At 42.4% G+C, this 23,149-nt stretch overlaps 1 protein-coding gene across 6 annotated transcripts in view; it reads right to left on the minus strand.

The window, feature by feature from the left end:
• Nucleotides 1-23,149, minus strand: part of LOC118551455 (IQCJ-SCHIP1 readthrough transcript protein) — a 737,664-nt gene that overhangs the window by 50,902 nt on the left and 663,613 nt on the right. The window contains exon 1 of one of the 6 annotated variants that reach the window (XM_036117225.2): nt 1,164-1,439. The exons of the other annotated variants lie outside the window; for them this stretch is intronic. Within the exon in view, the coding sequence (XP_035973118.1) occupies nt 1,164-1,193 (30 nt within the window). The 5' untranslated portion in view covers nt 1,194-1,439. Of the gene's footprint in view, nt 1-1,163; nt 1,440-23,149 lie in introns of those variants that run through there. 6 annotated transcript variants of the gene reach the window in all.

Raw genomic sequence — 23,149 nt, forward strand, 5'->3', positions numbered from 1 at the left:
TTTAGGCTCTCTGGACCTAGATGTACTATGAAATGAAAATACAATAAAACAAGCCCGTGATTACAAAATTCCCATCTTGAAGCAGAGAGAAGAGTGGATAAATATATTTTACAGGCGCACGTTACTTAGCTGAGAAACCACTGTCTTGAGTCCTGTGAAATGTACGATTCTGCCTGCATACATTTACCTCTGGGAAATCTGACCTAATGAGAAACACCTGCTTGTCTCAGGCAACCCACCTCACACAAGGCAGAGGCATTGTTAAGTTAAAGAACTGGTCTCTTCGAGCTTCTGAACTCGGTCAGTTGAGTAATCCCCCAACAGTAACCACCCTGGACTTGGATTAGCCATGCCTGCTGCCGCAAAGAGCAATTACTCTGAGAACATTCTCGTTGTCTGCTTACATCGAGGACGCTTTCAGTGTTGCCTTGACAGTCCAAGTTGCAGGAAGGAGTTATTAACACTCTCGAACTGGTCTTTTGAAATCGTCTAAGTGTATAATTCAAAACTCCATATAGCAAATTAGCACAAAGATGGATATGTGATACTAAAAAATTTTCCATGTGGAGTTTTTTTATGCACGTCAGCCCCTTAATTCTTATTTGCTAACCACTGAAAACAACATGCTAGTAAAAATAAGTTTGGAAAGACATACAAGTGCAACTTTAAACATCAAGTGCATGCTGGCCGATTTTTGAAAATGTCTCAGACCATCACTTACGCTTCTTATTTACATAACTTCCTTAAAGACAATCCTAAAAACTGGATGCAAAACAACTCCCATCCTATGCAATGAGCAAAAAATCGCATTTTGCAATGTTCCCTGAGTGAATTCTGACCAGGTTTTTCCCTCCGTGAAGCCCCTTAAATTCAATTACAGTTTACAGCAGTTCCTCTTATTTGCCCAGACACAGAGAACGTGCAAAGCACAGATCACCTCAGTGGATTTCACGGTATGCTTTAAGGGCCAAGGAAGCAGTGCTTTCTGCCCCATTACTCCCCAGAAAACCTAATTACAATTCAGATACTGTATGCGGGGAAGGCCAAGAGTGGAGGATGGCAAAATCCCTTGCAAATCCGGCAAGAGGCAACCTGCTGCTTTGGAAGAGGAAGGCCTCCTCTCCCAGAGGATCCCGGCCTCACAATCAGGCTGTAAGTCTTACCTGATACGAACAGTTCTCCTGATGTACCATCTCAGTGCATCCTAGGGCCCAGACCCCAAAGCAGGACGGCTCAGCGAGGCTGCAGAGGCCAAGCGCGGAGCATCCACTGGCGGCGAGAACGCCCTGGGCAGGCAGGGGCTCCCCGCAGATTAAAATGGATGCTGTTTCGCTGAGCAACCTGCGCAGTGGCACCGCCTGTGCCGGGAAGCGCGCAGGGAGCCGAGCCGCTCTCCTCGGAAACCAGCAGCGAGGCTCACAAACATGGAGCTAGGACGGGGCTGGGGGAGGGGGCGCGCTCCTCGCTGGCACAATCAGCCAATTATATTATAGGCACAAAGAAAAGGATCAGTCTGGGGCTGGTGTGACCTTCTGGTGCTTTATGAAGGCAGCTAAGTGATGTGGAAACATGCTAGTCCTCATTAAAGGGAAAAAGGCCAGCGAGGGAGAGGGAGAGAGGCAGACACAAACCAGTGTTGCAGTTGAACGTTTCTAACCTCCGGCATCATCCTGCCAGCCCACAGATGCTGCTTGCATGGTGCTTATAAAAAAGAGGCCTTGAGGATCATTTCAGAACTTTTAACGTGCGGAAGGGAAAACAATCCATTCTGAACATGGACGCTGAAGGGATGTTTCCTGTGTTGAGTTTTTGAAGTGTTTGTCAACTTTATAACGAAAAGGAGGGTCTTCGTTCCTTAAAAGGATGTTATTTGGTAATGCTTTTGATTCCCCACTTCTTTTTGGCTTTTAAGCTTCCTTTTAAGTCACACAGAAATCGAATGAAATAATTATTTCTAAAATTTTTTTAGGGAGGGAGCTTATTAAGGTATGAAAGTCAGTATAAGTCATTCGTTTCATGAAAATGAAACTAGATTGTAAGGTTTTTTTTTTTTTGAAAATAAGGTTATCTCTATATATAATCCAATGCCAGGACTTGAATATATAGATACCCTAATACAGGACATACTATCCTAGAGACAGACCATTCTACCTGAGAGTCTGTAATGGAAAGAATTCTGGACTTGCAGATAGTATTCAAGGGAAATACGTGTTTCTGAGGGCGGGGGGAAAGGGAGACAATTTCCAAAATGCTTCACAGGGTCATTCTGGGATTTTAGGATATATAGAAAGAAACAACTAGCTCTGTAAGTTCTTGAAACTAATTTAATGACGGCAAATTAAGAAAATAAACACAATAAAATAAAATTCCTTATCTAATTGCCACAGGCAATTTATTTTGTTGTTTCTTAATAATATGGCCCTGAGCACATAAATGATACTCAATAAAGACTTGACTAAATTTAAACCACCAAATTAAAAAAAAATTCAATAGGGATATTATTCTTAATTAATTTTTACCTATCTATCTCTCCACCTCCTCAAAAACTCTTACTATTAGCCACACAGTCTTCATCATGCTACTGACAGAGAAAAACAAGTACTTTATGCCTGAGGAATGAAACCAACATGTTTGACATGTTTGCGCATCAAGCCCTATCTTAAGGAATGCTGGGAATTTGCATTAGGAATATATGGTGATGTATTTATAATTTTGTAAGAACACCTCTGTTGCTTGGGAAGAGAAAAACCTATTTTTAGAAATATTCTTCAATTTTGTGATTTGAGATTCAAACAGGAGAGAAGTTTGCTACTTGAGTTCCACTCCAGGGACACATGCACATGCATGGCTTCAGCTTCCCAGTTAGGGGAGTGAAGAAGTGGCAGGGAAGGCCCCATGGATGATCTCACAGGTTCGGGTTTTGGCACCGGGTTCACCGGGTCCCAACGAAAAGTACCCTGGAGGTGTAGCCTGCGGAAGCTCCTAGCTCCTAGCTCTTCTCTGTGGAGGAGAAAGGCCGTGGGACTGAAGGACTCTTTAGGCCTGTTCATTGGCAGGTGGCACAATGAAAGTTTGATGAATGAAGCAGAAACCTGAGCTAGATCATCCTAAACGTAGGATGAAGAAAAGAGGACAGAAACTTTTCAGGGAAAGGAAACAATATTCAATACACCCTCATCCCAAACTCCATCCTTCTCTATTGAGTCATCCACACTGGACAGAGACATAGACTTCTGTGTGGAACACCTTGCTATACAACCCCCTAGATTAAGTTTCTGGAATCATAAGTATGTGTAAGGAAAAGTAGGCCCTAGTAAAAGTTCCTTTTGCAAGGTGATAAATAAGATGAAATGAAAATCCTATTCCTAATATAGAAGGCATACCCCAACTTTCCAAGACAGAACAGCTTTAACTTCAAAGGCTATTAAAACTTGACTCAAGTTACTACTTTGACAGTCTATGACCTAAAGACTCAGAAACATGCTTTCAAGCTGTAAAGGCCTAAAAAGCCGCTTCCAGGACTCTGTTCTCTTCTGAAAACTAAAGGCTCTGGGATAGATTACATAAGCTCCTAAAAACATTTATCATGTGTTGTTTAAAAAAAAAAAGTCTAAACATGATCCCAGTCTTCACAGTTGCTGTTCCATAAATAGTGGAAGTGACTCAGAGGTGGCTCTGGGGAGAACAGATTTCTGACAATTGTATCCCAAATCCTGTCAAAAAACCCTCTCAAGTGGTATAAACAAGATTAAAAAAAGGTAATGTATCAAGCAAGCTTCCCTTTATAGTCATTCATTGGAAAGGACTTTGTGTTACAATTTAAATTATGATTTGCTAGTACAAAAAACTTTAAACAGAAACCAGCTGTTCCAAGAACATTTAAGCTAGAATAACTCACCAAACTACAGTAACATTTGTTATTTTTGGACCAAAAAATATTGGCAAACTGTGTAAGTATGGTCTATGTAGCGTAGAGATTCTTTTTTCTTCTTAGGTCTACACAACTTTCCTTCCCATAAAAACTATTGGGTTTCAGATTTAGGCAGGAGATACAAGAGATACACTGTTATTTTCCAGATCTGGAAACTGAGGCCTAAGAAAGTTGTGACATGCCCAAGAATATAAATCCTCCTCTCCTCGAATATCAACAACAAGGCATCAAAGCAAGAAAAAAACAAACAAACAAACACAAAACTCCAGATTTTCTAGTTCATATCTTGTGAATGTGTTCTTATTAAACAATGCTAAATAGAGGCCCACTAGATTTGGAGAAATAAACCCCTTTGACTGAGCCAATGTAGGTTGGCCTCAAAATCAAAATCTATCATAAAGTAAGAGGCTGCAGTATCGTTCTACCTAAATCTGAATCAAAGGTATGCTTAAAAGGAAGAAAAATTAGAGTATTTCTTGATTAAGCTGTTTTTCTGGGACTGAGCAAACTATGGTGTCTGTAAATCCAGAAAAGTATTTTTTTCAATTGTGGCAGTTAATAGCAATAGAATGAAAGAGATTTTTGGGGTAGTGACTGGAGTGATAAAAGTCACGTCTACAAGTCATGTGAGCACACGGTTTCAAAGTGAATTATTGGGATTAGGGACTAACTCGGAGGGGGCAGGGGGAACTTTCTGGCACAAGCTGTGTGATTTGATAAGGGCTTGGCTTACACAGCTGTGTACATTTGCCAAAACTCATTGGATAATATACTTTTGCACTGTATGCAAAATTTACCTGAAAAGAATAAAAAAGATCTGGTGAACAAATTCTGAACTGTAGTTAATGATATGCAGGCATTTGAAATGCATCAATAAATGAGATGAACTGATGGATAGATAGAGGAGATAGTTTGATGGCAAGCTGTGACAAAGCAAGTTTAGTAAAACTTTAACTGTAAAATCTGGATGGGGCATAAATGGGTATTCACCTAAGAACTGTCCAGTTTGAAAATGTTCATAATGAAATTTTAGGAAACAAGGCAGTTATGGGGGTGGGGAAGATGAGCAAGGAAGTTATTGTCTTAAGCATTGTTTTAAACTTTTAAGCTTTTCCTTAAGAATTTTGGAAAAGCAGGTAGACATTTTTTAAAGCTTTCAGCTGTGCTTCCTTCAGAGCAATGGAAGAAAAGGAATTATGAAAAACATCAATCCTGGCCACATTAGGGCAACTAGGTCCTTGAAGGACCTACCAAAGAACACAATTGGTGTCACCTAGACAACAAACCTTGGAAAATGGCTTTATAGTTTACAAAGTACTGTCCCCGACATTTCCCTCAATTCTTACAACCTTGTAGTTGAGACAGATTCCTATTATGTGCTATGTGAAGAAGTGTTTCTGTCCTCAAGGAGTTTGGTAAGAGAAATAAGGCAGTATACAAATGATTGTATATAATGGTGCATGATTTGTGCCTTCAAAGAGATTTCGTTGTTTGTTCACTAGGAATTCTGGAGACGAGGAGAACTCTTAGCAAGGGTACACCAGGAGACTGCAGTAATCTTGTTCATTTGGTTGTTCACGTCTTGAATACCTATCTTTTTTATTTCTAGATTAATGTAAGTTTACTTAGAACTTGGATCTTGGTTGGTTTATTCAGTGCTAATATCCCCAGCATCTGAAATAGTACCTGGCATGTAACAGGCTCTCAATAAATATTTTTAACTGAATGTATAAATGACCACGACCTTCAGAACGTCATCTCATTTATCTTGGGCCTCAGTTTCCTCTTCTATCAACTGAGGATGTTAATTCCTTGTTTATTGGATTGCTGACAGGATGAAATGAGAATAATGTGTAAAACAGCTCTTGGGTGCTCAGGAGAGGAACAGAAATGGATTTTTCCCCCTCTCCTAATTAAAGGCAATGCAAGAGGTCAAGAACAAAGAGAGGCCTGAACGATGGAGGCGATAGTGGGGATGGAAAGGAAAAGACAGAGGGACGAATTGCATGAGACACCGTGAAAAACGAACTGATGCATCCAGCCAGCGGTCTGACTTGCGAGTGAACAAGACAAGGAGTCATAAGGCTTTGAGGGTACTGCTGGAGTAAAGCTGGTGCTGCGCAAAGAACAGGGAAGTCAGAAGGGGGAACTGATTCTGGGGGACTGGGCTGCAGTAATGAGTTCTTTTATTTCTCCCCATAAGTTCTGAGTTGAAGGTGCAGGAGGCAACTGGGGCTCAGGAGACAAGTCAGGTCAACAGATAGAATTTGGGTTTTTTTTTTGCAGGGACAGGAAAGTTGAAGCTGTAGAAAACTAGATGAAGGGAGAGATTGTAGAGAAAAAACAGTAAGAAAACAAAGACATCCTGTGGTAAGCACAATAATGACTTCCCAAAGTATCCACATCCTAATCCCCACCTGGGAAAGGGGAATTAAGGTTGATAATCAGCTGACCTTGAGATGGGAGATTATCCTGGTTATCTAGATGGGCCTAATGTCATCACAAGGGTCCTCAAAGTAAAAGGAGGAGGCCGAAGAGGAAGGATCAGAGAGATGGTAATGTGGGAAAGGCTTGGCCCAGTGTTGTTGGCTTTGAGGACAAAGGGAGAGCTCACAAACCAAGGAGTATGGGAGGCCTCTAGAAGAGGAAAGGAGATGGATTCCCCCCTAGAGCCTCCAGAAGGAGCACAGCCCTGTTGACATGTCCATATTAGTCCACTAAGACTCCTTACAAACTTCTGACCTCCAGAACTACAAGATAATTATTTGTATCGACCTAAGTCACTAAGTTGGGGTAAATTTTTGCAGCTGCAATAGGAAATTAATACTAATCTTGGGTGAAAGCCCACATTTAGAGAGCAAGAGGAAGCAAAGGGAATGTGGTTAACAGGGTGGGAGGAAAATGAAAACCAATGTAGTGAGGGGATGATGGGGGCTGCTGGCAAATTGCACTAAATTGCTTCAAATGCTTTTCTGCAGGGAAGCAGACAAGACTAGTAGGGTGGAAGGTAAACACAACCAAAAGCCATTAGTTCTGACTATTAGGAAGTCGTCGGTTCCTCTTGAGAGAATAATCTCAGTAGTAGTGTTTTAGGGTGGAAGCCAGGTTATAAGTGGTTAAGAAGTTGAAGGACTGAGTAGAAAGCAGTTTGTAAGGAAGTCTGTTGATGAATTAAAGCATTAGGGTGGTAGGCTGGAGTGCATAGTGGAATCAGAGGGGCTGTGGTTGTGGTTGATTTTTCAGATAGGGGAGACCCAAACATATATGTGTTCAGCAGGGAAGGAGCTAGTGAGAAGGGAGAAATTGACGACAATTGGTGAAAATAACCAAAAGGGCCAGGTCCTGGAGTTAGACCAGGAGCACGTGATGGGTCTTCATTCAGCCGTGGACCTGAAGATATGATGAACAGAGTTATGAAGCAGTGTTGAGTAAGGAGGAGGTCACGGTGGTCCTGGTGGAGAAAGATGCAGGAGCACACGTGGGGAGTATCCTTGGGCCCTTAAAGGAGGAGCAGGTGGTTAAGACCTGAAGGGCAGGGAGGGATAAGGTGGGATCAGAGAGTCTGGACCAATATGGTGGAAAGCTTTTCCAAGAGATTTGGTAGAGGGTGCTGCTGTATTTCTTGAAAATATTCAGCTAATGCTATAGAAGAACAAGAAAAACAAATGGGATGAATGAAACTTATGAGGTGTGAAGAACAGATGATGAATATGTAGTAGCCTGTCAGACATATGTGAAACCGCATAAGATATTTAGATGGAGACAATGAGTGCGCAAGCAGACAGAGGCAGAATTCATGATATGTGTTAAGTATCAGTAAGTCAGTCAGTAACCTGGATGTGTTAGACATGGATCAAGCGTGTGTGTGCAGGGCACAGAAAGGAATGGAAAGAATAAAGAAGCACCTAATATTCACAACACGCTAAATAACCCGAGGCATTCAATATTCATTAGATTGTACACTGACTGTCCACTGGTGACATCCATTCTGGCCCTACGTGTCCTCTGCCCAAAAAATGCAAATACGATCCATAGCTGCTCATCAGCAGAGGCGGCGAGCTACAGAGGAAGCCGGAAGGACTTGCCCCTGTGTCTCTGATAAACCAAGTTGCGTGTCATTGGCAGGCACCTCTGTCTAACTGGGCCTCCCTTCTCCAACTTCAACTCTGGCTCACAACCTTATCATCGACAGGCAAGGTGGCTGTGGCAGAAAGGCTGGACATAGCAATATTGCATAACCTAAGATTCAGGTAGTGTGGTCCTACGCCGTATCCTGTGTATGTCAGTGTGTCCCCTTTCCCTTGCTTTTTGATGTGCATTCTAACTTGAGTCAATGAACTATGATTTGAGCATGTTACTTTGGTCTGCGACTTCTGGGATAGAGTGTCTGTAATGGACTTGGAGGCTCCTGTTGCATCGAGGTCATTTCTCACATGACAGAGAGAATGCTTGGTATCAGAATATTCCCACAAGCTCTGAGGCCCAGAAATGGGAAGTGAGAGAAGTATAAAAATGAGATGGGTTATAATTTTTTTATCCCTGTAACTATAAATAAGGAACTTATCTGAGAGTCTTACAAACCACTGTAAACTAATTTACTCAGAAGTTTTTACTATTCTGACCCTGGTTACCTTTGTTTCAGGTATTAAAAATAGTTTCCTGAGCAAATTATTAGCGTGAATCAATGGTTGTCACATTTTCTTTTCTTTTTTGAAGTATTAGAATCTGTTTTTAAAATGAAAACTGATATGCAAAATAATAGAAGTGTTTTTAGAGCAACATAAAATTTTTAGTTCAAATTTATGATATTTACCGATTATATCCTTTATTGAGAACATGAAGCTGTTTTGTTGTACATAAATATTTGAAAATAGAACTTATAGACGTCAGGGCGCCTGGGTGGCTCAGTTGGTTAAGCGACTGCCTTCGGCTCAGGTCATGATCCTGGAGTCCCTGGATCGAGTCCCGCATCGGGCTCCCTGCTCGGCAGGGAGTCTGCTTCTCCCTCTGACCCTCCCCCCTCTCATGTGCTTGCTCTCTCTCATTCTCTCTCTCTCAAGTAAATAAATAAAAAAATCTTTAAAAAAAAAAAAAAGAACTTATAGACGTCAGTTAAAGTTTTAGTCCAACTGTATTTTTACATTTATTTAGTTTGTTTGATTGCACCACATCAAGAGAATCTGGTTTCACATAGATAAGTAGTGGGAAATGGTAGCCGGCCTTTTTAATAGCTTATGTTGCAATCTCTGATATTCTTCATGAAACATATCTAGAAGCTTGACAGCAAAGTAATAAGAAATTTATTTCCAGATTGACTTACTAACACCATAGAGCAACTGCTCACATTTGTCATAAGGAACAGATAGAGAAAAGACAGAGCGCCCAAACTTCCAACAGGTCATCTCTCTAGAACCAGACCTGCTCATTTGAGGTATGGGCCATTCACTTGGCATTGTGCAATCTACCTATTAGGCTTGATGAGGGAATGTGCCCTAACCTGGCACTGAACTGTGCTGGGCCCCGTGGGCATCTCAGATAATTTTTCCTTCTTGGACATGCACAGGCATGACTTTTTAGTAAGACCAGTCCAGAGGTACCACCTACATGGTCAATGACACATTTACAAGTTCAGTTTTAAGGACCTTTGTAAAAGACTACTTAGCCTGGAGAGATAAATTAATATGCTGATGTCAAAAAGGGGGTGGGGCAAAATACTTTGCATAGATATGAGGGAATGAATCACTACATTTGGGCTGAAATGTTAAATTCTTCTTACCACAGCTTTTCGGGACCACTCTTCTCCAAATGCCCAAGGCCTCACAGACAATCTCATTTGTATCTATATTCAGAATTATTTTCACATCTCTTTAATTACCAATTTGATTTTTTTTGGGGGGGGGCTGGGGGTGAGGTGTTTAGCAGCTCATAGAACAGGTGCAAGTGAGCCTTTAAAAATATCTCCCACAACCCTGGGTTTCTACAGACAACAGTTTGAAACCAGATGCGTCAGGCCGTGTTATAGCAGGCAGGCTCCCTCTCCTTCTAGAATAATGCGATGCTTTATATTTCAATAGAATCTGCCAAAGTGCTTGTTTATTGGACACGGTCCTAGTCCTCTCCCCATAGTATTTTCTGGCCAACGCTGACTGAAATTCGCATGCTGTAGAAAAATAGTAACTGACTCAGATAAATTTGGGTGAAGTCTACATGGTTTCATCCCAAATTTATGTCAGTTTTTAAGGACCATTTCTTTTCGTCTCCATTTCCCAGCCTTTGGAGTCACAGAGAGCAGTGGCAGGAAAGTGAAAGGTAGTATAAACCTGCCAGGGCTAACACAAGACTTTCAAACAAGAATAAGTTGGTCTGTCAAGAGGAGCCAAGCCAGAACTAGCACAAAGTGTGCGTGTGCGTGCGTGTGTGTGTGTGTGTGTAGAGGAAGCAGGGGCACACTCTCCCTCCGTCCCTCCAGGTTTTTCAGTAGCCCAGACAGCTTTACCTACCAATACAAGTACGTGTAGCTACAGCACCACATGGAATCCCCATGACAGAAAAGGCTGTTCATTTCTCCAAGGTGGCGGTGCTTGACTTAAAACCAGGTTAACAGAGCATTAGGGAAGGGGCCCTCATCTTGAAGAAAGGTGACCTCTAGTGGACAACGGTGTTTTAAAACCGGTTCCAATTGTGAATAGCATTAGAAAACAAAAATCATGTGAAAAGTGTGCTTCATTGTGTAACTGATCTTCCCAGGATGTTTTTAAATACCAATTCTAAACATAAATACATAAGTCTCCAGTTACATTAATGGAAGAGTTTAAAGTTACACCAAAGCTAAGACATCCACAGTTACAATCTAGGCTATTTTTGATAGTTCTGGACTTGATGGAGCCTCGGACCAGGAGTCACAGAACTGGGTTCTGGGCTCAACTGTGCTTCTTGCTAGGCAAATTCACTCGGGTAACAGCTTCATATCTAAGAGTCTCCACTTTCTGGGATGCCTGGGTGGCTCCCAGGTTAAGTCGGTTAAGCGGCAACTCTTGACTGGCTCAGGTCATGATCTCAGGGTCCTAGGATGGAGGACCCGGTCGGGCTCTGCGCTCAGCAGGAAGTCTACTTGAGATTCTCTCTCTCTCACTCTCTCCCTCTGACCCTCTCCCCACTCGCACGTGCTCTCTCTCTAAAATAAATAAATCAATCTTAAAAAAAAAAAGGAGCCTCCACTTTCTAATCTACATGGAATGTTTGGACTCAGAACTGTCATCTTCCTTTCCCGCTACCCCCACTACTACTTCTAGGCTGTCAAATAGCTACCATTTAAAATTAAGTTTATTTTATATCCCGAGGTTTCCAAATGAGCAACAATAAAATTAATATCACGGTAGATATTAGCATTGGGCGAGTCAGCAAAAAACTATTAGATTTCAATTCAAGGTCTTCCTTATATAAATGTAATAAAGATAAAGGCACTGATTTTTTTTTCTTTTTTACGTTGCAAAAAAAATATTTCAAAAGCTACACACACTAGATCATCAGTTTGTGATGACCTTTTAGCTTATTATGAAAATTAGCCACCATTTTCAAAAGATTTATTTCAAAGAATAAAACAAAGTAATGATGAAAAAAAGAAACATAATTTATGTAGTATATCTCTTCTGGAACCTGCTCATCAACTGACATATTTTCCTAGTGTGTCACTGAACACAGGAAAGAGGCATAATTTATGAATAAACTCTATTAACGTAATCTCTAAGGAACTATTAAAATTCTTTAATCTTAAATCTTATTGTTCCCCCTCCCAATACCAGAGTAATGTAGAGATGCTATTAGTTATAATGGGATTTAGTGCTTAAGATCTTCCTTGGGTATATTCTCTAACTAGCTTTTCTGGGGCCAGTTAAGCAACAATCTGAAATTTATAATCTTTCTAACAGTCGCTTTTCAAAAGAGGTGTTGGAATGACTTTTATTTGCTGAAGGGTAGGAAAGCAAACATTGGTCCAAAAAGTTTTTCTGAAGTGTAATAAAGATGCTAGAATGTCATTTAATGATTTCATACACTTAACTTTATCTTAAAGCTATCGAATGAAAGTTTCTCATCTTTTAGAAATAAATTCTTTCTGAGGAGAAAGGTACTGGTTAGGAAATTATGCTCCTCCAGACAGTGGACAGTGAGTGGACTCATTCTTGGAGAGGAGGGTTAAAATCCGTCATGGATTATTCATAAGCAGGAAAGGTAATCTGCGTATTAATCCGGACTCTTCTAAAACTCCCCAGCTGAAACCAGTTTTCCTCTGCGAATATCAAAGAGAGCCTCTTTCAGAAACATAGGCTAAGCCAACAAAACATTCACTTATAAGTCCCTGGCGTTTTCATTACTTATTGAGAAAGTCAAGATAGGAATTAGCAGTGTTTTTGAGGTTCAGGGCGTCGCAGAATCCCTATCCACCTCACTCTGATATTCTCCTCTCCCTTCATCTGAGACCATAGAGTTGGCTTGTTTTCATTCTCAACAGTCAAGCAGAGCAAAAAAAGAAGAAGAAGAAAAAAAACAAAACCCTAGGAAAAGAAATACAATCCGTTATGACCAGACACCAATGCTTCCTCTCTTTCTCTCACGGCCTCTGACTTGCGTGAGAATAGCAGCCAGCTAAAAAGGCACACGTCTGCTTTACAGACAGCAGTAGAAACTTATACTGATGGTTTAAGCTACTTGTGTTTTGTTTTGAGGTTTTTTTAAATCAAATTCATGTTCCAAAAGACAGAAGCGATCTCTTCAGCAGAGCTGTTGCTACAACTAAGGTGATCAGACCTCTGGCCCTAATTGTAAATGGCATACATTTATAAAGCATCCTTTTAAAAGAAATTAAGCCTCATTCACTCCCCCAGTTGCCCTATTTGATAGTTTTGAGAGTTGCATGCTTTTTGATATAGTTCCCAAATTGTTATGAAAAATTAAGTGCTTGCAGCCTTAACCTTTGTGAATGAAAAGTACTTCTAAAAACATAAATCAGATTATGTCACGTCTTGGTTTAAAACTCCTGGTGGCTTCCCAGCACCACATGAGGATGAAACATTTAGCATGAAATAATAATTTCCTCTCCCTGCTGCTCTAGGTCCTGACCTACGTTCGGGACTTCTTTGCACTACTCACAGTCTTGCTCACTTCGCCCTGGGCGTACTGGCTGCCTTTCAGTTTCCTAGAAAAGCCAAGCTCGTCCCTGACTCAGGACCTTAGCGTGTGCTACTTCTCAACCTGACCATGCCTCCCTCTTTGGCCAAGTAACTTCTGCTTAACGCTGGAGGCCTTTCCCTAGCCCCTGATCTAAATAAAGTCCGGCCTCAAATGTAGTCAGTACATTATGTTTTCTTTCTTAGCCCTTACCACAATTTGTAACTATTAGATAATTTGTGGGATTTGTAATGTTGACTTGCTCCACTAAGACGGTACGGCCCATGAGAAAGCAGGGGCCGTATCTATGAAGTCTACCATTATATAACCAGCATATGGCACAGTGCCAGGCATATGTAGTAGGTGTTCAACGAATATTTGAATGAATGCATGCCATTCTCAAAGTTCTCTCACGTCAGAGCCTTGGGCTTCAGGGCAGGAAGCATGCCTGCACCCAGCTGGTATTAGCTGAGTTCACTATTGCGGTAAAGCTGGTCAAGTGCCCAGCTCGCCAACTCAAGACAGTGAAGCCTCACCTGGAGAGCCAACGGCTGCCTGCCAGCTTGCAAGCTAAACCTGGTGAGGCCTTCTGACAACATCTCCCTCCTCACTGTGAATTACAGCTTTGGCAGGCTCATCGGGGCCCCCTCCCCTTGCTGATGTGTCTCAGCGGGAGGACTGACCGGGCCAGCTGGACCTGAGGGCAAATAATCATTCACAGCTTCCCATATAAGGCTAACAGGTACTAAGCTGAATCCACTAAGCCTCCGATTTAATTCAAAATCAGTAAGGAGAAAAAAACCCAGCCTAATGTGTTCTCCCCCTTCTCAACTGGCTCCCTTGTGTAATGGATTCTTGACTCCATAGGACAGCCTGGAAAAATAGCAAATAATTTGTCAACTTGTGCACCCCAAAGAAGGATACTGATAAGAGTAAAAAGTCAGAATCCTTATATTTAAGGAATGTTAATGTTCCAGCTAGTTTTCTCATTAAAAGAATAGGATGTAAAATGACCAGTAGGAAGGTGAACTGAGTTTGTGAAAGACTGATACTTTTATTTCTTATTTTTTTTAAAGATTTTATTTATTTATTTGAGAACGAGAGAGAGAGAGCGAAGAGAGAGCACGAGTGGGAGGGAGGGGCAGAGGGAGAGGGAGAAGCAGGCTCCCCGCTGAGCCAGGAACCCGATGTGGGGCTTGATCCCGGGATACCGGGATCATGACTGGAGCTGAAGGCAGACGCTTAACCGACTGAGTCACCCAGGCACCGCTAAAGACCGATACTTTTAAATGTGCCCACGGTGGAGGTTTAGGCTGGAGGAAAAAAGGCAAAAAAAATATTTTTTAGCGTTTTACTTTCTTAGAAGAAAACAAACAAAAATGACAGCTAAAAAACAAGCATTAAGCTACAATTTAGGCTGCGGCTTTCCAGAAAGGGTTCTAATGTTTAAAGAAGAAATGCTGGATGTGGCTTGAGTGGCTCTAATCCAAACGCTCCCTCTCTGTAGAAAATACTTGCTATTGTGTATCACAGCATCATCACTATGATTTCCGCAGTAAAAGAACTACTACATTGTCAGTATTTCAGGTACCTGCTTGCCCGGTCTTGGTGACAAATTCATCTTGAATCTGGGTCAAGGGTGCATCGAGTACATGTCTGGCACTGTTGAATCTAAAAAGCCCGTGTAGACTCCTCATTTAACACCAGTCACCATTATCCAGGTTCAATGGCTTAATCTGTGGAGGGCTCTGCTCTCCCCAGACTATGAGTGCAATAAGGCAGGTCTGCCATCTGCCCCCAGATTAATGATGATTCCACCTGCTATGCATCCTTGTCCTGCCCTGCCCTGCCTGTGTCACCTCTTTCTTACCCAAGACTACGGTTCTCGAATGGACGCACCAGAGGATGTCTTCTGTAAAGACAAGGGGAGAGCTCCTACATGCAGGCATGAAGCATGCTCAAGGAAGGATTCAATCTTCTCTTTGGCATGAACAATAATAATTCAGTCATGCTTCACTTGGAGTTAAGAATAACTTTCAGATTTTCAACTTATTAATACGTAGAGGTAATGGCAATAAATGAAGAATCCTTCTGAAAGTGATGCTAGTTCCTCAGGTTGAAAAAAAAGATTAAAAACTGGGAGTTCATAGGTTTTAGATGAACTCAATTATTTTCTTATTTACAAATGGTATTGTTAAGGTGTTTTTCATTATTTTCAAAATCCCCTTCATCACTAAAATGTTGACACATTGATGGGATAATAAATCAAATGGCCTGACCCCGCCAGGGTCATATTTTACTGTTATTTGGTTTTTTGGAGGGCAGGGGGCTGGAATAAGCACAGGACCAGCTTTGCAGAGCCCTGTGCAAAATGAAAATTGGGAACCCTTTGTTCAAAAATTAAAAATTGCAGGATGGCAATAGCAGAGCATGAAGCCAAGAGCCTTTGTGACTTTAGAGGTTACATGCCCATGACGCCCGTCCTGGGTGGCAGATGGGGGAAGAGAAGGGAATCAGACATACAGTCATTTCATTTGAGAATTATGTGAGTTCTTGCTTTTGGAGGAAAAAAGTATCTCTGGCTTTTGGCACACGAGTACCAATGGAAAGACATAATAACTTCCTTCAGTGAGGAAGGAAGGAGACGAAACTAAAGAGGTTGCTGGGGGGAGAGGAAGAAAATGACCTTTACGAAACACATGTCAGCTGCTGGGCCCAGGGCCGGCCCTGACACTGTCACCGACCTTTGCTGCTCTGGCATAGGATCGATTCCATACTAGAACCACAGAAGCTAACTGAGGCCAATGAGGAGTTGAAGCTTAACTGCTTTGAGTTTAGAAAGAGCAGGTTAAGAGATGCAGACACGGGACACCTGGGGGTATTCAGTAATTCCGGAAGGGATTTCTTTCCTGACCCACATCTTCTGCTTAAGACCACTCACCCCCACTGCTATCAGCTCAAACACCCCAGAACTCTTCCTTTGCCTTCAACACTAGCAGCCTCCCCTCCACTATTCGTCTTGGAGATCAGCCAGCCTTACCATAACATCTGTCCACTCTTAGTTATGCCCCCTTAACTCCCAGGTCACTGCTCATCCACCTAAGTGCCTTCTTATATGGCATCCTATACGCCTTCCTCCTCAGACCCCTGCCCCTCAGTCCTCCACAGGCCTTCCAGGGGGCCCTCTTCGTGGAACATTCCCTTCACTGTCTGGCTCTCACAGGAGCCTGAAGGCCCTGTCTCCCCTATAGCTCTTTCAAGGGGTGGCTATTTTCTCTCCCACCTCCCTTTTGCCAAGGGCCTGTTGGATGGGTAGATGTCTTCCTTGCTCCTGTCTTGCTTCCAGACAATTGTTGCTCCTCCCTAACGACCTGCTCTGACTCTTCTCTACCATCAGACTCCTGATACCACCTCTAATCAGCCCTCCTAGCTGCAGTCACCTCCCCCTAGCTTACCTGCTTCATGCCTTGAAGACGCACTCTCTGACGTGAGTTCTAATTCTTGGGGATTTCCATGTCAACTAGGACATCCCTCCGATATCTTGGCCTGTAAGTTCCTTGACTTCCTTCCTCTTCCATTCTATCTCAGTGACACCAACTCCCATGGTCCTATCCTGACCTTGCCATCACCAACGTCACGACCTCCAAAATTTCAATGTCAATCCTCTTATTCTCCAACAGTCTCATTTTCTCATTCCAGCCAACTCTCTCTAGTATTCTAATTCCAATAATTCTTCAACTACAGCAGGCCCTGCACCCCATACACTGCCCATCTTCCTCCATCCCTCAGTCCCATTATGTCCTCCCTTCTCTCCTACACACCTTAGATTCCATGGTCCATCATTATAACCACCAACTTCATACTCAGTTAGTTAAATCCCAACTGTGGTTAAATTGAGCTCTTTGCTACTCTGTGCCTCTTTTCAGGCTGATAAATGTGGCTGGAGAAAAATATACCACCACACTCACTTTAAATTCATGACAGCTTACCCCAAGTGTGCCCTTGGCACCGCCTGGTTTCCTCTCTATTTCCCCAGTCCATTTACTCCCGCACTCTCCTAGACAACCACAATGCTTCCCGAAAGAGTCGTCCCAGACTTACTGTCTACATTTCCCTCTGCCCTTTATTCTCTTTTGAACACCCTCCAGTCAGTTTTGTCTCCCCCATGTCACTGAAATGGCTATACCTTCCTAAATCTCAAGATCAATTCCCAGTCTTCCAGATCTTCTAAATCTATGAGCACTATTCAAGTATTGTATATTTGGTTTCCGAGACAACATTCTCTTCTGGTTCTTTTCCTGTGTTAAAACCTGTCCTCTGCTGATCCCTCTCTGCTTCTTCCACTTTTAGCTACTGGAGCTGTGCTGCCCAGTATGGTAGCCTTGAGTTACATGTGGTTACTTAAACTAAAATTTCAGAAAACTGGAAATTCAGTTCCTTAGTTGCACTAGTGCTATTTTAAGTGCTCAATAGCCACTTGTGTCTAGTGGCTGTCATACTGGATGAGCACATGGAGAATATTTCCATCACAGAAAGTTCTACTGGACACTGCTACACTAGAATACCCAAGGCTCAGTCCTTGGGTTTGTCCTCTATCTGGAACTCACTCTCTTGGAAATGTCATCCAGTCTCTTGGCTGGTGACTTCAAAACTTATACCTCTAGCTTGGACTGACCCCTTAACTCAGATTCCTTCATCTGACTGCAAACTCACCATTTCCGCTTGCATGTTTAATCGATATCTTAAATTTATTATGCCCAAAACGAACTCCCATCTTCCCAACACCTGACTCCTGCAAACTCTTTACCCACAGTCTTCCCTGTTTCAGTAAATGACAGCTCCAAGCTTTCAGGTGATCAGGCCTAAAATCTGGGGGTCATCCTTGACTCTTTCCTGCCTCTCACACCCTACAGCCCACCAGCAAATCTTCTTTGGCTGAACCTTCACATATATCCAGAATCTGCCCACTGTTCACCACCTCCACTGCCACTATTCTGTTCCGGACCACCATCATCTCTCACCTGGATTACTGCAAAACTCTTCTATCCCGACTTTCTGCTTCTGGCCTTCCAACCTGCCTTACCTGGACAAATTCTCAACAAAATACTCAGAATACTTCTAAGAGATAATCTGATTATATTATTTCTCAGGTTTGCTCAAAGCCTTCTCATAGTCTTCATCTCACTCACAATAGAAGCCAGAGCCCTGCTAAGAGCTTGCAGAGATTTCTATCATCTACCTCCTAGTGCCCACAGGACCTGTTCTTCCTCTCATTTGGGCCCTGCCACAAAGCCCTCTTCAACAGTCCTTGATCAAGCTCAGCACTCTCTTACCTCAGGGCCTTTGTACTCTCTGTTTCTGCTTGGAACTCTCTTACCCCGGATAGCCTGTGACTTGCTACCATACTTTCTCCAGATCTCTCCTCAAATGTTGCCTTAGCTTTCAGGTCTTCCCTGACCACCCTGTCTAAATTTGTAATTCTTACTTGATGTCTCTCCCTGCCCCCACACTCCCTACCCTCTCCCTCTGCTTTGTCTTCCTCCATAGCACTTACCACATTTAAAATACTACATATGTTCTTGTTTGTTTATTGTTTAACTCCCGGTATCATATCAGCTCTAGAATAGCAGGCGCTTTGTTTTGTTTATAAGCTATCCCCAGCATCTAGAAAATTAACTGTAGCATTCACCTCAGTAAACATTTGAGGAGTGAATGATCAAAGAGAGGCACATATTTTCTTTCTTTTCTTCTTTATCCTCAGGTTTCAGTTACTTTGTTCTAGTAACTACCTCTACCCCTTTAGGGTAAAATGCACTTGATTTCAGGCAGAATGAAAGCTAAAGGTTTTAAAATATTCTATACTGATAAACTCACTTGATTATACACACACACACACACACATATTATATATATACATAAATTATATATATACAAATATATATCCATATATTTTTCTTTAAGTATAACTTGTCTATAATTGTAATTTGTAGAAATTTTAATCATTTCCTCTCAAAGGAAGAAATCATAATTTCAAGTGTTTAGTCTTGATGTCTGATTTAAGTGGCAGAAGTTCCTAATACTTATTCTGATTAAGGTAGGTGCAGTGGGTGAAAGGTAAAAACACATTGATTTTAGAACTGGTTCTGCTCTCTTCTTCTAAGAAAAAAATCACTTTAAACTATAGAATTAACCTTAGGGTCACCCTCTTGGAGCTATAGAAGTCTTTTTACGGAATGTCCACCTGGAGTCTGGTCAGAGAGCTGGGAATGGCCAACAGCAGAGTTCTCCAGGTTGCCAGGTGACCCTGGTAATTAGTATAGGTTCATTCAAACCTCGAAATAGCTGGCTGATTCCAACCAAGGTCAACTGGCCCAGGGAGAGATGGCTCCCAGGACCTAAAGACCTGAGCCATCTGTCCTGAGGCTAGGAATACCAGGCAGCAGGCTAATCCCCACCCTGAGGCTCAGGCCTCATCTAGGGCCACAGGAGGAGAAAAGTTTGTGGGGGCCAATCTACGCGAGAGCCCCAGGTACCAGCTCAGCCTTCTGGTGGCCTCCCTTAGGTCACTGGCCTACAGGATAAAGATGGAAGGCAGATTCTAGACCAAATGCCTGGCTCAAATCAGAGCTTCATCAAAAGGACAAGTTGTATTATCTGTACATTTTCCAGTCCCTGTAAATCCCTTGGAGAAGTAAAGATTTCTCTGCTATGCAAATAACCATTTCCTTAGGAAGCAGTTCAGGGGTGGGGAAATGTTTTCTTAACTGAAGCCACTGGGTGGTAAGAGCATGCAAGTGACAGTCAAACAGAAAAAGCAAAGTGATTTACTTTTAGGGGTGGTGGTTTTTTTGTTTCTTTCTGTTTTGTCTTGTTTTCCTCAGAAGAGTGGAGAGAGTGGGGTGGTTTTAAAATATGTCTAAAATTCTTTGATGCTCTTCCCTTAATGAAGTGGAACCTAATTCCCTTCTCCCTGAGTGAAGGCTGAACTCAGTGACTTTCTTCTAAACATGAGAGATGATGGACTCTGAGAAACAAACTGAGGGTTCTAGAGGGGAAGGGGGGTGGGAGGATGGGTTAGCCTGGTGATGGGTATTAAGGAGGGCACGTATTGAATGGAGCACTGGGTGTTATACGCAAATAATGAATCATGGAACACTACATCAAAAACTAATGATGTAATGTATGGTGATTAACATAACATAATAATAAAAAAAAGAAAAAAAAAGAAAAGAAAAGAAAAGCAGAAACAACACACCAGCTACTGTGGAGACTAGGTTTAAAAAGACACATCCGCTTTCTCTCTCTTGTTTTCTTTCTCTCCAATCACTTGTACTAAGGGAAGTTTGCCACTATGTTCTAGAACACTCAAGCAATGTATGGAAAGGGCCACATGGTGAGGAGTGGAGGCCTCCAGCCTCCAGCCACGTGAATGAGCCAACTTGCAAGAGGACCCACTCAAGTCTTTGGAGGACTGCTGCTCTGATGGACATTCTGACCGTGACCTCATGAGAGACTCTGAGCCAGAACTACCCAGCCAAGCAGCTCTCAGATTCCTGACCATCAGAAACTGAGATAATAAATGTTTGTTGTTTCAAGCTGTTAAATTTTATAGTAAATGGTTATAAAGAAGACAGAGAGTAAGGACCACACGGTTAAACTTTTTTTTCATTTTTAAATTAAGAACCTGAAACACAGAACTTTTTTTACATTAACAAAATTATATAATTTGCCAGAAAGGAAAAGGACTTAATGACATCTCTGCAGACCTGGGCAGGGCCTCGAAGCGGGTCACACCCGATCCTGCTCAGTGACTCTTTGCCCAGAAACTTGGCTTCTCTGAGCCTCAGTGTGTCCTCATAGTGTGGTTATGAGGGCTGCATGCGTTCAGGAGAGCAAAGCCCCTGGCACTAAGGGGGCTGATGGTAGTGGCATTCCTGTACCCCAGGCTGGCCTACAGACATGCAAAGGCCCGGCAGACTCCCTGACAGTGCTCTGCCCATAGCTCCAAAATGCCCCTTCCTGGGGAAGAGGATGATATGAACTTGAGGTGATAAGGATCAGAGAGGAGATGGCAGAGGAAAGCTGATGACAAGTTGTTCAGGGCGTTTCCAAGTGGTCAGCCTCGCTACACTATGTGTACACTCTTCTCCGCTTTACTTTTGAATCTCAGAGTGTTACTGTCCCCGCTTTAAAGTATACCCAGCTATGGTTTCCAGCTTTCCAGCTGCTTTCTATCCCTAGGACAGTAGTGTTAGAGACAGCACTCTGACCGTGGGCCCTGGGATAGGAGCACTGAAGCTACTGCTTTGGTGTAAAATGCTTTCTTCATTTAGCACCATCTGAGGATGAATGACATTTTCACACAATGGCAGCTTCCTCCTCCGTGCCCACTCCTGTGCTACTTGAGTGTACTATACATGGACTTGATAAACACTCTTGCACATCACCATTGACTGTGTTGCCTGTCTTTAGGGTGTACGTCTAGGCTTCAGTTGGCTTCAGTTGCTGAAGGTCTCACCATCGGATGAGTGAGAGGGGGCTGCATGTTTATTTTAAATTCGGGTTCTTAGACTGTAGCACACTGGAAGTATATGTGTATAAAAAAGAAAATCCAAACAGTGGGGACACTAAAGAGTCTGGAAGACCATATTCCCGAGGCCATTCAAAACCAAGGTGTCGAGGCTATGACTGGCAGAAAACACAGCGACAAAAGTACAGTAAGGAATTCAACCAGGAGCTGAGAGCTTACATTCAGTTCCTCCACTGTTGTCATCTGGTTGAAAAGAAGTATTAATCTCATGGGTAATTCACCATAGGATCACTTGGGTTAACTTTAATCTGATCTCATCAGTAGTAAGGTGTTCTTTTCATAGCAATCCATGAAGAAAATAAGCCAAATTGTAGGCATTTTTAAAAAGGCAGCCACGGAAGTACAGATATGGACCAATACCCAGAATGGCCACACACAAAAGTGGGAAAATGACTTTAAACCCAGCTAAGCACTTCTCAAAGTGATTGGTTTTCAGGGAAAGAAAGACACAACTCGGTGTCCATGTTGCTTTATACGACACTTTAGGTTATTAGAATCTTCCTGGTGTCATTTTCACTCATGACACCCTGTTGCCCGCTTTGCCTTTTCAGACCTTACCAGTCATCCATGGCAATCATTCTTAATCCACAAAGAGAATTCTTTATCTGAGCATGGGTTATATTCTTGATGTCCAGGAGCTGCTGTTGGCTTAGTTTTATTTATCATAGATATTTAATTCCTTCACTTGGTCCATACCATTCCTTGGTTTATTGAGTGTTTAAGATAAAACAGGCGTGTTAACTGTACAAGGAATACAGAGATGAAACAAGACACATCCTCTCTTTCAAGGTGCAGATAGACACACAGACAGACAATTATACATTGCAGAATTGATATTATTTAGACATAATATATATAACTGGTTAGGGCATCTAACCGAGTCTGGGAAAAGGAGGGGTCAAGAAAGATTCTCTGGAGTAGGTGATGGCTGAGCTCCAGCGATGGGTAGAAGTTAACTTGGCAGGTAAAGGACGGAGTGTGCAGGGTAAACATTTCAGGCAGAAGGTAGAGCAAAGGCATGGAAGCTAAAAACAGCATGAGTTCAGCTGTTCAGCAGATCAGTTTTGGTAGAGCATAAGAAAATAGCAAGAAATGAGACCAGAGATAAGAAGGATCCAGACATGGGAAGCCTCTAATGCCAAATTTAGGAGTTTAGGCTTTACCCTGAAGAATTCATTAGAGGATTTGAGAAGGAGACCCACTTGAACAGATAGACAGGTAGGTAAATTAGGGGAGGGATTTAAAGGGTACAGGACTGGATGGGGGGAGACCACGTGGGAGAAGCTGTAGAAGTTGGGTGAGAATTAATAGCATTTGTAGAAGGGCAGGGATGGCTGTGATGGGGACGGGGATGATTTGAGACACATTTAGAAGGCAAAATTGGCAAGACTTGGTGACTGAGTGGTCATGGATATCATGGATATGATGGTGGAGGCCACTGCCGTTATCTGAAATGAAGGATA

The sequence above is a fragment of the Halichoerus grypus genome, chromosome 1, assembly GCF_964656455.1.
Source record: "Halichoerus grypus chromosome 1, mHalGry1.hap1.1, whole genome shotgun sequence".
Taxonomy (NCBI): Eukaryota; Metazoa; Chordata; class Mammalia; order Carnivora; family Phocidae; genus Halichoerus; species Halichoerus grypus.